Raw genomic sequence first — 17507 nt, 5'->3', positions numbered from 1 at the left:
GTACAGTTGGTTGGTGCTCCAAGAAAAATAGAACACACATTGGCTCAAACCTCAGAGGGGATGATGGAAAGGTGGGTTGGGAAAATGGCCAAAATGAAGTAACCTCAAAATCACAAACTATTTTTGTTATATGTATTTATAGTGAAGTTAAATAAGCACTGATACCAAATTAGTTTTCTGCATGCTGTTAGTAGTGACAAAATCTAGCTATCCTGAAATCCTACAGTGACTTTCTGAAACCTTGTTACTGTTCTGTTCTTTTCATGAGTTAAAGATATCAGCAAACAGTGGTCTTCTCATCATGTCTTTTTTACCAAATGTTATTGGCAATCACACTCCAACTGTCCAATGACACCCGTCCCACTACTATAGCAAAGTAGTTGTGGCAGCTGGTGGCTTGCAAAGCCTAAAATATTTGATGCTCTGGCCCAATACATAAAATGTTTGTCAGCCCTCAACTTTAAATGACATCTAAAACTTCATTCTCTAAGCCTTACAAAAATCATCTGACCTCTTAAATCCTTAACTACACAACAGGGATTATTGTGAAGTTCAAATGAGATGTGCAAGCACCTGTACACAGTACAACACTTTGTAGAAATGGCTGGACAAAGGTAGTGCCATCTACTACTGCCCCTGTTCCACACACAGCTTCCTTCAGGATCCTACGCTCAGGCCAGGAAAGTCTACTGAGTGCAGACCACTGTACTGCTCGTTTGGGCCTCACTCCACCATAGCTCTAATGTTGAAGGGACCTCAGTGGTAATGGCACAGCAAATAAGGCACTTTCAGGAATCAAGATGACTTTTGCCTACTCTTACTTTCTCAAAGATCTATACAAGGCTGGACTCTAAAATAGCCTTAGTTTAAAACAACACTGATAAAAATCCAACATCCACTTTAAAAATGCCTTTGGAATAATAATTTTGTGCTAAAATGAAACAGCTTGGTAATGACAAGGAAAAGTAAATACAGTTGTTTTTTTTAATTGTTAACACTATCTATACAAGGCTTTTACATACTTTGTTCTAAGCCAGCTTCACCTGAACTAGTAACTTCGTTGTTACCTAGGAGGTTAAGAAAATCTGATTATAAATTGCTAAATTTACTTCTAAAACTATTCTGACCAAATGAGACAATGAGTAAAAGAGCTGTAAAGTTACAAGCTTGACATAAGTCATAATTCTTAGGGTCTCTCTCCATTTTACTTTTCACCATTCCTACCTCTTCCCAAGAGATTATCGATTGCCAAGTCAGTTCAGGTGAGGACTATTTACAAAGCAGTATCCCTGAAATGTTTATCCCCTAGTTTAGTTACCGATTTGAAAGGAAAATGGACATTATTCCCCTAGCAGTCTTAATGATTACCAGTGTTGTATTCTGCAGAGCATTAAAACAACATAAGCAAAAGTATGAGATGCATGATAACTTTAAATATGTAACTCAAGCCAGTTAGCTACTGATTGATCCTTTACTCTTTCCTTAGCAATCAAGGCTCCAGAAACAATCAGTAACTAGTTAGGATATATTATATTAAAATAAAAAGAGACCATCATCTTGGTGTTTTCATCATAACTTTAAAACCACTTGTAAATTTTAAGATGGGTGTTTTAAGGTTTTGGAACATACCAAATGAGTCAGGGAATTAATCTGATAACATCACTGCATTGGCATCCACAGAAATCCATTAGCAACTTTTGTTTCTTTTTAAGTGGGGTGAGAGCAGGCAAAGAAGTTACCTCTTAACAGCATAGTAATATTAATCTGAAGAAGTTTTATTAAACATGTCTGAATCTTCAGCTGAACTCCAGCACTAAAAAGACAAAGACTTCGGGTCAGAAACTATAAGCCCTCTTTGTTTTTTTATTAAATATCCTCATTTTCTAAAAATACGTAACCAGAGCTCAACATTTTTAAAGCTGATTACTACAAAACCATTGCAGAGTTAAATGTACAAACCATAGTACTTCAGAGAGACACAATAATAAATGTATAATCAAATATAATCTTATTGATCACAATTTATTTTAAGTCATGAAAAGCCAGAAACAATCAGGCTGGACAAATACTTGATTGCACCCATGTTTCCATGGGACATGGACCAGCACTGAGTTACACAATGAAAGCAACACTTCCTTTTCCATCATCCTGGAAAATTTTTTGTTAGATAAGGCAAATGATGGGCAGCTACTTACTGAATGGTAAAGTGAACCATGCAAGAACAAATAGTAGTAGGTAATAAGTGCAATAAACATCACTACTGAGTCTTGGGCTGAAAAAGGATAAAAATGATCACAGAATGTAATGGTTGAAATACATTTCAACTAAAATTTTTTTTTAAAGAATTACTGTAAGAAGTTTAAAGAATGTCTTCCAGCCACTTTTATACAGGGCAGCATATCCAAAGTCAATTTTCTATAATTTTCAGATTGATGCACAAGTGGTCTGATTCTGCTCTCTTGTTCCAAATGAGGAAAACGAAACCACCTAAAACACTTCCTTTAAAGCTCTGGATTATAGAAATGATCAACAAACAACATTATCTCACTTCTAAGCATAAATAGCTAAATTGAGGATTATTGTTCACTTTCATCTTCCATCACTTCAACTCTACGAGGCCCATAGAGTAGAACATAAGCAATGTGCCAGTCTCCACCACCAGACAGCCGCAGGATGTCTTCTGGTGTTACGATGCTGACCTTGTCATCATCAAACTTGATCCATTCATCTGAAAGCAAGAAAATGCAACTCTTCAAAGTTGTATTTGTTTCCAAAAAAAGGCTTGATGTACAGCAATACTCCCACCTGCCTACTAACAGCCCTCAAGGTATCACCCAGAGACCGCATGGCTTTGAGAATATTAGGGCTTCCATGATGACACAACTATTCCAATACTAACTACAGCATTATTTGCCTTTTCTACCTTCCTCCCAGAGCCTGCATGACATATGATACTGTAACAGAGATGTGAGAGAGGATTGTGGTATAGCTCAGTAGCAAAGCTTATCTGTTACACATGTACAAGACCATGGCTTCTATCCCCAGCACAAGAAGAAGGAGAGGGAGGAGAAGGGAAGAGGGGGAGGAAAGGATAAGAGATGCAAGGCAATATGCTTATCTGAACTAGGGAAGGGAAAGAAAAATGAGGGAGAGTGTAACAAGACAAGAAATGTACTACCTATTATGTAACTGTACCCCTCTGTACATCACCTTGTCAATAAAATTTAATTTTTAAAAATGCAAGGCAGATATAGAAATCCAGCTATTTTCTGTTAGGACAGATAACAGGAAGGCATAAAAATGTAAACCAGTACCATTTACCCCCTTTAGTTTTCTGGTGCTAGTACTGGGGCATAAACTCAGGACTCTGAGCTATTGTTCAGTTTTTTTGCTCACAACTGGCAGTACTTGAGCCATGGATCTACTAGCTTTTTGGGTTGGTTTCTTTTTTGTTGGGTGGGGGCACATTGCTGGTTAATTGGAGATGAGAGTCTCAAGAATTTGTGTGTCCAAGCTGGCTTCAAACCTCAATCCTCAGATCTCAGTCTCCTGAGTAGCTAGGATTGTAGGTATGAGCCACTGGCACCAGCTCACTAATTTTTTAATTATGAAAAACACCATTCTCCAAAAGAAGTTATTTCTATTAATATGTAACAGGTTTATTACTGGTAATTTTTAGCAAATTTAATTTCTCTGCCTTCAATGCTAGAAATACTAGAAATATTAAGAAATAGAGACTTCATAAAATCTCTAGTGCCAACAATGAGGGGCGAAAAAACAGAAAATATAAAAGTCCTACAAGAAAAAACTTACATTGCTATAAAAATATGTTAACAAAACAGTACTCAACAACTGAAAAACACTGCAGTATTCTTTACCTTGTTTTCTTTTCACCCATGATACATAATGACCCGATGAACTGGACCTTCCCTGATGCGTCAGCACTGCTTGTAAGTCATAATATCCACAATTATTGGAGCCAATATCTAAAGAAGTATGAATCCATTAGTATCAGACAATGAATACAAGTATGTTTTCCCAAGGGAGGTCACAATAAAAAATAATTCAAGTTCAGAATGATTAGCAATCTGCTTTCTTACAATCCAGGAAGACAACTGTCTAATTAGAATGAAGGCCTCCTGAATGCTATTCTTTTTTTTTTTTTTTGTCATTCCTGGGGCTTGAACTCAGAGCCCGAGCATTGTCCCTGGCTGCTTTTTGCTCAAGGCTAACACTCTTAAGCCCACAGCACCATTTCTGGCGTTTTCTGTTTATGTGGTGCTGAGAAATCAAACCCAGGGCTTCATGCATACGAGGCAAGCACTCTACAGCTACGCCATATTCACAGTCCCTGAATGCTATTTTTCAAAGAGTAATTATACTGTTTGCAATGTTAAGGCAAAATAGTCTTTCAAGAAACTACTTTAAAAAGTTTATCTAAGTAAAGGCATGGTAAGATGTACTTTTACAAACAAACATATACATAAAAACTCAAATGAAATGTTGACTTACCATCAGCAAATGAAAAGGGTTCATATTTAACTTCTTTCTGAGGACTGCCCTTCTTGTCACACTGAAGAAAAATATCTGAAATCATTATACTTGAAAATATTTACATTCTTGTTGCGTATTCAACTTTGCATATTTACAGGCTACAAAGTATTAAGACAAAATAACAACTTATAAATTATTGATATTTTGTCTGCATAGAAGAATCCTCTTTTCCTTCATTTATTAACTTTTCATCAGTTCTTATCCATGTGGACTCTATGCTGAGAACGTGGAGACAGTGGATAGGTCACCTACTGCCATAAAATGGAATATAAAATGGTACAGTCATTCTAGGAAAATGTTTGGCGTAATTGAAAAACTAAACAGCAACTAACACACTCAAAACTACATACTTACACTGAAATTCGCACATGAATATTTGAACCATACAAAACAGACAAAAACCAAAAACAATCCAGATGTTCTTTAACCAGTAGCATGGCTAAGCAAACTATGATATATCCATACCAGGAAGTACTACTAGACAAATCTGGGGAAAAGACAATCCCAAAAGGTTGTATTTTGCTTTATTTTTTGCCAGTCCTGGGGCTTGAACTCAGGGCTTGAGCACTGTCCCTGGCTTCTTTCTGCTCAAGGCTAGCACTCTACCACTTGAGCCACAGTGCCACTTCCAGCTTTTTCTATATATGTGGTGTTGAGGAATCGAACCCAGGGTTTCATGTATACTAGGTGAGCACTTTACCACTAGGCCATATTCCCAGCCCAAAAGGTTGTATTTTAAAATGGAAAATCTTCTATTTCATATAGTGTTTTGGAAATAACAAAATAAAAGGAAAAGTGATTAATGGTTACAAAGAATTGAGGGAAGAAGGAAAGTAAACCTGTGGCTACAAAAAGCAACTGCGAAGGATCTTTGTGGTAACAGAAATGTATCAATGTCAACAAACTGGCTGTGATCATTGCATTAGTGTACAGCATGCATATTACCAGAGGAAAACTAGGGAAAGGGGTCTTCAGATCTCTCAGTATTCTGATAACTGCATGTGATTATCCCAAAATAAATTTCAGTTTTTTAAGTGCTTTTACCTCATACATGCAAATAAATTTTAAGACTTGTAGTATTAGCTCGGTAACAATGGCTATGCTTGTAATCCTTGCTACTCAGGATGCTCAGATCTGAAGGATCTTGGCTCAAAACCAACCAAAGCAGAAAAATCTAAGAGACCTCACTTCCAATTAACCAACGAATAGCCAGGTGGGAGATGTAGTGCAGGTGGTAACAACCAGCAAAGAAGCAAGCTGTGCAAGGTTAAGGCTCTCAATTCAAGACCTGATAGCAGGGTTGTTGTTTTTTTAAGTGATATTAGAGTATTTTTCATTCCAAAGAAAAAAAATTCAACATATAATTCAGACCTCTTAAAACTAAAATAACATAATTTATAAAATGTTATAGCTACTATTTTAGTATTTCCAAGCATACAAGCAGCACCTACCAAGATGTTGTCACAGTACCCATTCAGGAACCAATATTGTGCACCTACAACAATCTCATCTAAAAATGGGAATGATTCTAAGCCTAACAAGGGACACAATCACATACAGTGAAATTGCTAAGTACAATTATATGTGCAGTGTTCTGTAGGCAAATATAAAAGAAATATAGTCTGCATGTTATAGCAGAAAAGAAAATATTAAATTTATTCCATGAAAGACTGATTTTCTACATAATAAGAATTCTTGTTTCTCATGCTAACTTTAGTTTTACATCTGAAACTTTAATAAAGGCCTATACCGGGCTGGGGATATAGCCTAGTGGCAAGAGTGCCTGCCTCGGATACACGAGGCCCTAGGTTCGATTCCCCAGCACCACATATACAGAAAACAGCCAGAAGCGGCACTGTGGCTCAAGTGGCAGAGTGCTAGCCTTGAGCGGGAAGAAGCCAGGGACAGTGCTCAGGCCCTGAGTCCAAGGCCCACGACTGGCCAAAAAAATAAATAAATAAAGGCCTATACCAAATATATGTAGGATGTGCATACTTCCTAATTAATATAGGGTCATCCATTTACACTAATAGATTAATAATACAAAGTAATTGTTCAGGACTGCTTAAAGATTAAAATATTAAAAAGTTGGTAATTAAAAAAAAGTTAATAAGAACCTACTACATTTGGCTGCTGATTCACTTTTTTATCTTCTAGATCCTTGAATTTTGATCGAAAAGAGATCATTTTCTCTTGCAGTTCTGGAGTACAGAGTTCATAAACATCCAACATGAGAGGAAATTTAACATCCTGTATACAAACAAAAAGAAGGAAAATTTGTAATCAGACACATGCATTGATATATGATACATACCACATTTCTGAAGTTAATGAATCAACTAAAATTGGAGATAAATCTTGTGCAAACCATATGGAATACTTTTCAATTGTAAACTCTTTAGACTTACTCTTAAAATGACCAGATTCTAAGTTTTCTAAGGTAAACACTTAAAATGTGTTCTCATTACATCAAACTGAACAGAGAGAAAGATATTTAAACACCATTCATGAGGCTGAGAGCTGAGGACTGAGATTCAAGTTCATCACGTCAGACAAATCTGAGAGACTCATAACCAATTAAGCAGCAAAAAGCCCTATTTAGAGGTATAGCTTAAGCAGTAGAGCACCAGCCTTGACCAAGAACACTAAGCAAGTGTGTAAGATCCTGTGTTCAAGCCCCAGTGCTAATCGCAGAAATTAATTAGACAGAAGCAGAAATTCAGCAATATTAGACTAGATGCTGTGAAAATAATGAATTCCCAATACTGGAATCAATTTAGAACTTTTTTAATGTAAAGTTTAACACACACAGCACTGATGTGCTCTCAAGAATTTACGTTACATAATCTGGGTGCTGGTGGCTCATGATTATATTCCTGGCTACTCCGGAGGCTGAGATCTGAGGATCACAGTTCAAAGACAGTCCAAGAAAGTCTGTAAGGCTGGTTAGTGTTCAATGCCAGAAATGGAAGTATGGCTCAAATGTGCAACAGTTTTGTTTTGTACCAGTCCTGGGGCTTGAACTCTGGGCCCAGGTGCTGTCCTTGGCTCCATTTGCTCAAGGCTAGTTAGTGCTCTAGAGTCACGAGAGCCTCAGAGCCACTGCCAGCTTTTTCTGTGGTTAATTGGAAGTAACAGTCTCATGGACTTTCCTGCCCAGGCTGGCTTTGAATCTTGATCCTCAAATCTCAGCCTCCTGAGTAGCTACGATTAAAGGCATGAGCCACCAACACCAGGCTAAAGCACCAATCTTGTGTGAAAAAGTTAAGGGACAACACCCAGACCCTGAGTTCAAGCTTTCAAACCATGTTTTTTAAAAGTAAGTACTAGTATAGACACTTAAACTACATAAACTACTTTTATCCTTTTTTATATAACTCTATAGCTATCAGAAGATGTGTTACAAATTTCAGCTCAAGAGGTCAGATCCTTCCCAAAGATCAGGAGTTCCAGGGACATAATAATAAGCAAAGCTACCACTCAACACAGTTAAGTTGTAATGCTACCTTCTAAATCAAGGAGTCACAAGAATTACCATTTCAGTACTCTCCAGGCTCCAGTGTTTAACTTTTATCACCCTCAGAAAAGCCACTACCTGGAATACAGTGCAGTGTGCTTTACTGAACTCATTCTCATGCAAACATACTCAGTATTTCGGAAACAAAGAATGTTACCTAGGGCAGTATTTCTGGAAAGAACAGATCTATCAGAATTATCTGTGAATCTTTGAAAACTCTAAGACCCTACCTAGGTCCAGCCTAAGACGTCATCAGATATTGGGGGCCAGGAAGAAGTCAGCACATATATAATTAAAAATGAATCAACAGGTAATTCTAGTACACATTTTAAATAAAGAATCACATGTCTAATTTATACACAATGACACATGCTTGTACTGATGGCAATAGGGAGAAACAGGTAGATCACAGGTTCTGAGTCAAGCCTCAGCTACACTGAAAGATCTTGTCTTAGAAATTAAAAAAAAAAAGCAACAGTGCTGATGACTCCCATACATATTTCAGACACTTAGCTATCTCTAAAAGGAATTAAGAAAACTATTTTACATTACAGATGAATTTCAAAGAACTGTATTTTATGTATAAGCTAAAGTTTATTACTAACCTTAAGAACTTTGGCATTCACAGATTCCTTCTCTTTATAAAAAAATCTAACCATCTGAATAGTTAGGTAAGCAGGTAGTCGGCTGATCTTCGACTGAGAAGAAAAAATGGGAAAAAATATTTAACATCCAAATATAACAGCTTTAAATGCCATGGTGATAAGAAAAAATAAAGATTAGTTAAAATTTGTGAACTGGAAAACTTTAAATGAAACAGAACTCAAATTCAAAACAAATGCACCACTTACAGATTTGATGTACAAAGCATTTCTCTGCAACGTTGGAGACTGTTTGGTAATTTCTTCCTGAAGTCGCTAAAAATTGACATGACAAAATGAGTTTCAAAAAGAGTTTTTTCCTGCAACAAAGAAGTTGCTAAAAATTGACATGACAAACAAAATGAGTTTCAAAAAGAGTTTTTCCTGCAACAAAGAACCACACCTCTGACTCTTTAAAACAAAAGAGACAAAATAACAGCACTACTACTACAATAGATAGTATATAATCAATCAATGGACTTACATTAGTGAGAAAAAAACTGTAATAAAAACAATATTAAAAACTTTTAGATGTTGTTCCAATTCTTAGAAGGCATTAATTTCTTTAAATATTGTGACTCAATTTTTTTAGTTATAATCCAAATGTTGCTCAGACATATATATGTACATATATGTATATATTTATGTGTATATATACTCCACTAGTTTTATATCTGAGAAACCACAACACAGAAAACTTTGCAAGTCTTTTGCCATTATACTTTTTGTCGGTTGTGAGGCTTGAACTCTGAGCCTGGGTGTGGTCCCTGAGTTCTTCAGCTCAAGGCTAGCACTCTACCAGTTGAGCCACAGAACCACTTCCAAGTTTCTGGTGGTTCACTGGAGATGAGTCTCACAGACTTTCCTGCTGGGCTGGCTTTGAACCATGGTACTCAGATCTCAGCCTCTTGAGTAGCTAGGATTACAGGTGTGAGCCACAGCACCTGCTCATTATACTTCCTATAATCGTCATAATCGCCTTTCTACTTCCTGCAGCCTATGTGACACCTGGCAATGTTTTCACCCCTGTAGAGAACATATCTTAAATATCATATCTTAATGTATATAATAAAATCTATATTATAGTGTTGTGATCTCAGTATATGAATCAATACATGTGGAAAATCCAGAAAACAATCGGACGTCTAGTCTGTGTTCAATAAAATTAGTTATTTCTAATATTACATAGAAAAAAATGAGCACTACTAAACAAAACAAAAAAAGCTGAATTACAATTATTGATCATGCTTAAGTATATTACATTTTTATAACTTTTTATATTTAATTTTTTAATTACTAATGGCATAAAAAGGAATCAACAGTGGGACCTAATAATTAACGAATTCATTATCAAAAGAGAAGATTTAACCAAAATTACTCAAGAATGGAAAAAAACAGGACAAAAATCTTTAAATTACTTTGAAAAAACTTTTTTACTTTCTTTTTTGAGTAAATGTATCAAACTCATGATCATCCTACCTCAGTCTCCTAAGTACTGGGGTATGGATATACACCACCACATCCAGCTAAAAACCATTACAGTTACAATGGAAATAAATACAGCTCAGGAATATATGTCTTTTTGTTTTGGGGTTTTTTTGCCAGTCCTGGGGCTTAAACTCAGGGCCTGAGCATTGTCCCTGGCTTCTTTTTGCTCAAGGCTAGCACTCTACCATGTGAGCCACAGTGCCACTTCCGTTTTTTTCTATATATGTGGTGCTGAGGAATTGAACCCAAGGCTTCATGTATACAAAACGAGCACTTTACCACTAGGCCATATTCCCAGCCCCAGGAATATGTCTTTAAAAAAAAGTTTAGCTGGAGAGTGACATAGCCTTGAGCAAAAGAAACTCAGTGACAGTGCTCAGGCTCTGAGTTCAAGGCCCATGACTGGCAAAAAGAAAAGTTTAGCCAGGCATTTGATTCATTAACATTAAACAAAACCAATATTACATATCTCTTGCCTAAATAATCTTTCTCTAGCACATGTATTTTCTTGGTAAGGAATATCAATCTTCCTGAACTTAGGAATACTACATTTTGAGGATCATTCTATATACCAGTATCACAAACAAAAAACACACATATACACACACAGCGAAACACTAAAATCAGTGTGCAAAAAACGGATGTAAACTGAAACAAGAAGACAGAGCACTGTCTTCCTTGACCTGTGTGAAACCATGCATGTATGAGGCTGTTCAGTAACATGTCTGCAAATGACTATTAAAGAGCACAGTGAGGCGAGGCAATGGTGTAATCACAGCTACTCAGAAGCTGAAATCTGAGGATTACCGCTCCAAGCCAGTCTAGTTAGGAAAGTCCATCAGACTCTTATCTCCAATTAATCAGTAAAAACCCAGAAGTGAAGCTGTGACTCAAGGGATAACAGCAACAACATTCAGGAAAAAAGCTGAGAGACAGCATCCAGGCCCTGAGTTTAAGCTCCAGTACTGGCATGCATGCAGACATACCAATAAATATACACTATATACACTATATATAAATATATAGTGAGTTTTGTCTTTAGGTTTACAAACAAATTTTAGCATGTACACATACAAATGTGAAATTTACAAATGATGATAATTAATTAGCCACTACTGTCCTTACCAATTTCAGTCCTGTAAAAAGATATTTGACTTCCTGATTAATAAAACAGCTAAGCTGAAGCTGGTTTTCCTTTCCTTTGGTGACCTCTTCTTCTTCAGATTCTGTACATTTCATGCTTTGAAAAATAAGATAAGGAATGGCAACAAATATTCAATTTTTTACTCTTGAATAGAATGAGTTATCCTAATGCTATTAAACAATCATTACTTGGTATTTGAAATATTACCTCCGCATAGAATTCATGTCAACATACTGACATGTGGATAGGTACAAACACAGTTATCCAAATTTAAAGAAAGATCATGCCAAATTAGTGTCTTTTTATTCTTTATTTCAATTACACATTTTTAGAAATAAAACTCATGGACAATTTTTTCTTCTGGAGCTGGGAATGTGGCCTAGTTGGTAGAGTGCTTGCCTAGCACACATGAAGCCCTGGGTTCAATTCCTGAGCACCACACAGAGAAAGCTAGAAGTGGCACTATGGTTCAAGAGGTAGAGTGCTAGCCTTGAGCTAAAAGAAGCCAGGGATGGTGCTCAGGCCCTGAGTTCAAGCCCAGGACTGGCAACAAGAAGAGGGAGAGACAAATTTTTCTTCTACCCTACCCACTATGCCCATCAGACAAATACACTACTTATGTCAATTTACACCTTATCAGTTATGAATATAATAATCTATGCAAATCTTGGCTTATAAGGATACGTAGTTTCAAACTCAAGACCGAAGAACTGGTCAATTAAGCTTTTCTTTTTAGAAGGTGGCACCGCTGATGCAGATGAAGAATCTGTCTGCAAAAATAAAATTCTAGTTTTACTCAATATAGATATTATGTATATCTTCTAATATACAAGCCAATTTGATAATATATATTCAAGGTTTTTTAGTGTAATCTTTTACTTTAAAATCCTCAATAATTAAAAAAACATTACCAAAAGATTACACATCCCCAACAATATCAACACATACAGACAGCAGGTGATTGTGGGCTCTTGAGGCTATGGTTTCAAAAAGGCAAGAAATGACCCCCCACCCCTCCTTCGCCAGGATCAGGAGGTACAGGTAGGTTGGAAAGTTGCTAGTTGTGGTGGACTGCAGTAAGGAGGCATATGGGATTCTCTAGCTGTTCTTATCCCGATCCCCTATTCCCCTACCTGCAGACAGCCTCTTGGGGAACAGGGGATCTTGTGACATTTAATAAATAAATAACACACTAAATGTCAAATGTAAGCTATCAAATTCCAACCCTTAAGTGAAACACATAAAGTAGAACATCTAAACTATGCAAATACAAATCTATTAAGATAAATTTACTTCAAACTCTTGTGAAGAAAATAAAAAATGGTAATTTATAATCAAAAAATTTTTTTAATATATTTCAATTACCTCTTTAACAGAATCATCCTCTATGGCTTCTAATTTCTGTTGTAATACTCGCATCATTTGTATCCAACATTCATTAGCATCCTGTAATTTGAAATGTAATAATTAGCTGGGTGCTGGTGCCTCATACCTGTCTGTATTCCCAGCTAATCAGGAAGGTGATATCTGAGGATCACAATTTGAAGCCAGCTATACAGGAAACTCCATGAGACTCCCATCTCCAATTAACCAATTAACCACCAAAAAGCTAGAAGTAGAGCTGTGCTCAAGTGGTTGAACACTTTGCTCAAGGACAGCATCAAAGTTCTAAGTTCAAGTTCCAGGACTGGCACCAAAAAAAAAAATAAAGAAAAGAAAAGAAAATCTTGGCAGAGACTGACAGGCAGTTTATAAAACACTTCCAAAATAATCTGCATTTCCTTACTAGTTAAAATATTCAATCAAGTTTGGCATCAGATCTTCAAAGAAATTGAATTCTAGAATAGTTATTCATTGATAGATAGTGAACTCCTACTTCTGCTAAACTGTGCTAGATAGTCAAAATACATAATGAGAAAGAAAAAAATGGGTCCCACTGGGCAATACAGATATAGAAAAATACAAATTCAGCCACAATTATGACTGGAGAGAAAAATCCAAAATAGGAACAGAGAAAGTGTGCTATTTCAATAATGTAATCAGGGACAGCCATAGACATGTGAAACCTGAGGAAACAAATTATATATACACGGGACAACCAAAGAAAAAGGGCAAAGGCACCACAGGAAGAAGGCACTTGAGGCATGAGCAAGACCAAAGAAGCCATGTGGTAGAAAGGGTGTCTGGCAGGAGTACATGATGAACTCAGTGGCAGCCAGAGGCTTAGTGGTTTTAAGCCTGGGGCAGAAAATTACTATGGGGTACCAAATAAAAGCCCAACTTAATCCTATTTATTAATAATTTATTAATAAATATACATGTATGTATGGTGTGTTTGTGTGTGTGTGTTGGTACTAGAACTAGAACTCAAGTTTTGTTTTGTTGTTGTTTTTTGCCAGTCCTGGGCTCAGGGCCTGAGCACTATTCCTGGCCTCTTTTTGCTCAAGGCTAGCACTCTGCCACTTGAGCCACAGCGCCACTTCTGGCCATTTTCTATATATGTGGTGCTGGGGAATCGAACCCAGGGCTTCATTTATACAAGACAAGCACTCTTGCCACTAGGCCATATTCCCAGCCCTATAACTCAAGTTTCACTCATACTAAGGGCATGCTCTAGCACTGGGCTACAAAGAGAGACCCTAGTTAAATGTATAATAGTGAGCTTTGAACTCAAGGCCTTCTACTTGCTTGACAAGTACTCTATTAGTTGAGCTGTGTCTCTACTCCTTTTATCCTTTAGGTTACTTTTCATACAGGATCCTAGGCTGGCATCCAACTCCCATTCTCCAGATCTTCATTTTTCTGAGTATCTAGAATTACAGTTATGAGCAATCATGCTAAGGCCTCCATTTACACTTTTTTAAAAAAAAACACTGGCGAGGGGCTAGGAATGTGGTTTGGCGGTAGAGAGCTTGCCTAGCATGCATGAAGCCCTGGGTTTGATTCCTCAGCACCACATAGACAGAAATACCTGGAAGTGGCACTGTGGCTGAAATGGTAGAGTGCTAGCCTTGAGCAAAAGAAGCTCAGGAGCTGAGTTCAAGGCTCAGGACTGGCAAAAAAAAAAACAAAACAAACACTGGCGCTGTGCATTGGTGGCTCATACCTATAATACTAGCTAGCTACTCAGGCTGATTTATAGAGAATTTTGGTTTAAGACTAGCTCACATGGAAAAGCACACTAGAATTCATCTCCCAAATAACCAACAAGGGCTGGGAATGGGCTTAGCCCTGGGTTTGATGCCTCAACACCACAAAAACAGAAAAAGCTAGAAGTGGCACTGTGGCTCAAGTGCTAGAGTGCTTGCCTTGAGCAACAAGAAGCCAGGGACAGTAATCAGGCCCTGAGTTCAAGCCCCAGGACTAAAAACAAAACAAAACAAAAATAACCAACAAAAAGCCAGACCATAGGCATAGCTCAAGTGGTAGAGCACCAGCTGTGAGCAAGTAATTAAGCAAGCCAATAAAGCATGAGGCCTTGAGTTCAAGCCCTGACATGCACACAGACACATACAACCCCCCCCACAATGGAAGCTGTGTGGAAAAATACTTGCAAAAGCAGAAGGAAGATGATCAATTAACAGACAACTGTCCCACAACTACAAGAGATTAAGTATTGTGAACAAAAGCAGACTTACATCTGTATTTCCAAATATATCCCAGTAACTATGTTAAATGTAGGAAAAAACCTTGCTTGCTTACCTGTTGAAGATATTGTCCTTGTTCACCCTTTTCTGCAAACTGTGGGAAAGCCATATGCAAAAATTGCAGTAGAATAATAGGTGGAATACTAGAAGAAGTTTTATCCATGGAATCAAACAAATCTCTAAGGGCTTAAGCACAAAACAAACACTGTCTTAGAAAACTATTTATTTAATACGTGCTACTATAAAGATTTGATTTTTACATTCACACAGACCTGCTTAACTTTCTTATGTATTTTGCTTTTAGTTTTTTTTTTTGTTTTGTTTTGTTTTTGCCAGTCCTGGGCCTTGGACTCAGGGCCTGAGCACTGTCCCTGGCTTCTTCCCGCTCAAGGCTAGCACTCTGCCACTTGAGCCACAGCGCCGCTTCTGGCCATTTTCTGTATATGTGGTGCTGGGGAATCGAACCTAGGGCCTCATGTATCCGAGGCAGGCACTCTTGCCACTAGGCTATATCCCCAGCCTGCTTTTAGTTTTTGAGAAAGGGTCTTAATATGCAGCCTACGCTGGACTGGAACTCACAATCTTCCTGGCTCTAACACCTGAGTACTAGGATTTTATGGCTATGCCAATACATCCAGCTTACATTTCTAAGTATACGTATCTTTTTCCAACTGTTCAATTTACAGTAAGAAAAATGAATCTCAAAGGACCAAATTACCTTACAACTCAAACCTTAGCTATAAATAACCTCTGACACCTGTCCCCCCCACACCCCCTTTTCCTTGCCAGTCTTTGTTTTTTTTAAACAAAGCAGGGTATATTACCTCAATACAGAGAACACACAACTATTGTCTAAGGGATCAAATGGACATAGTAACATCAATGTTCTGCCACTCTGCCAATTACCAGACCATCAGATTACCACATTCTATTTACCTTCCTTTAAACCAGTAATTGGTTCTCACCTACTGAACTACGGGATTCAAGAACTAAAACTTCCTCACATTTCCCCTACTTATCTCTTCCCCTTAAATCTCACAGTCGTAGACTGAGCTGTGCTCTCAGAACTCAGAATACTTTTCCTCTGCTGATTTCCTGGACATCCTATCTCATCATGGGTAGCCCAATTCTTTTTCTTTTCTTTTTTTTCTTTTTTTTGCCAGTCCTGGGCCTTGGACTCAGAGGAGCTGAGTGCTGTCCCTAGCTTCTTTTTGTTCAAGGCTAGCACTCTGCCACTTGAGCCACAGCGCCACTTCTGGCCATTTTCTATATATGTGGTGCTGAGGAATCGAACCCAGGGCTTCATGTATACAAGGCAAGCACTCTTGCCACTAGGCCATATTCCCAGCCCAGCACAATTCTTTATATGACCTGTTTTGTTTAAGAACTCTTTTTAAAAGAGACATAACTGAAATCTAGGAATCTCTATCAAGACAATCATGTTTTGAACACAAAACCTAAAATTTCAAATTAGTTTGAATGAAAATGTGATATCTTAATTTGTATACATGAAAATAGAAAAATGAAACCTGCTGAAATTGTTTTAAGAAAGGGGAGATAGGAAAGAAAGTGATACAGAAGGTGACGTTGGTTGGGAAACAGTATGTATGTAAAATGTCACAATGAAATGCCCCTGAGTAGCCCATATTTGCTAATAAAATTATTTTAAAACTTGTGAAAAAAAGTGGTTCATCTTAAACAACAAACTTTTTTAAAAAGAAAAATGTAGGGGCTGGGGATATAGCCTAGTGGCAAGAGTGCCTGCCTCGGATACACGAGGCCCTAGGTTCGATTCCCCAGCACCACATATACAGAAAACGGCCAGAAGCGGCGCTGAGTGCTAGCCTTGAGCGGGAAGAAGCCAGGGACGGTGCTCGGGCCCTGAGTCCAAGGCCCAGGAAAAAGAGCAAATAAAGTACAATATGTGATCCTAAAGTGGATTCTGAAGAAAACAGAAATTCCTTTTAAACAGGCAATAGTGGGACAAGTGCAAAATGTGACGATTGGCAAATGCTTTCTTTTAGAGTACTACACTAGGGCTCAACCCTAGATTGTGAAAATTGAGTGACTGGCTTATAGTTATTAAATCATACTTCAGTTCTTTGAAATTCAAAATGAATGTTCAGAAATAAAAGACATGATGGTATTGAAAAGCAAGAAACCAAGTGTGACAAAAAGAAAATAAGCCCAATGCTAGTGGCTCATGCCTATAACCCTAGCTACTCATAAGGCTGCGGATCTGGGGCTGGGGATTTAGCTCAGCAGAAGAGCGCCACCTGGAGAGCACAAGGTCCTGAGTTCAGTCCTCAGCAGGGGGGTGGGGTGGGCGGGGCACACAACAACTATAAAAGGCTGAGATCTGAGGCCTGTGATTCAAAGCCAGTTTGGGCAAGAAAATCCATGAGACTATGATCTCCAATTGGCCATCAGAAAGCTAGAAGTGGAGTTGTGGCTCAAGTGGTACAGCACTAAACCTTGAGTAAAAAAGGTAAGGAACAGCAAGCACCTAGGCTTTG

At 37.7% G+C, this 17507-nt stretch overlaps 1 protein-coding gene across 1 annotated transcript in view; it reads right to left on the bottom strand.

Moving 5' to 3' along the window:
- Positions 1-2001: 2001 nt before the first annotated feature.
- Positions 2002-17507, bottom strand: part of Usp14 (ubiquitin specific peptidase 14) — a 45541-nt gene continuing 30035 nt past the window's right edge. The window contains exons 7-16 of the mRNA XM_048363758.1: positions 15047-15177; positions 12710-12790; positions 12029-12114; positions 11326-11440; positions 8923-8988; positions 8677-8769; positions 6676-6804; positions 4513-4573; positions 3879-3986; positions 2002-2728 (exon numbers count right to left, since the gene is read on the bottom strand). Of these exons, the coding sequence (XP_048219715.1) occupies positions 2577-2728; positions 3879-3986; positions 4513-4573; positions 6676-6804; positions 8677-8769; positions 8923-8988; positions 11326-11440; positions 12029-12114; positions 12710-12790; positions 15047-15177 (1022 nt within the window). The 3' untranslated portion in view covers positions 2002-2576. The remainder of the gene's footprint in view (positions 2729-3878; positions 3987-4512; positions 4574-6675; positions 6805-8676; positions 8770-8922; positions 8989-11325; positions 11441-12028; positions 12115-12709; positions 12791-15046; positions 15178-17507) is intronic.

This window comes from Perognathus longimembris, chromosome 15 (assembly GCF_023159225.1).
Source record: "Perognathus longimembris pacificus isolate PPM17 chromosome 15, ASM2315922v1, whole genome shotgun sequence".
Lineage (NCBI taxonomy): Eukaryota > Metazoa > Chordata > Mammalia > Rodentia > Heteromyidae > Perognathus > Perognathus longimembris.
Note: the sequence above shows the minus strand (reverse complement) of the source record. Positions and strands in the feature narration are given on the sequence as shown.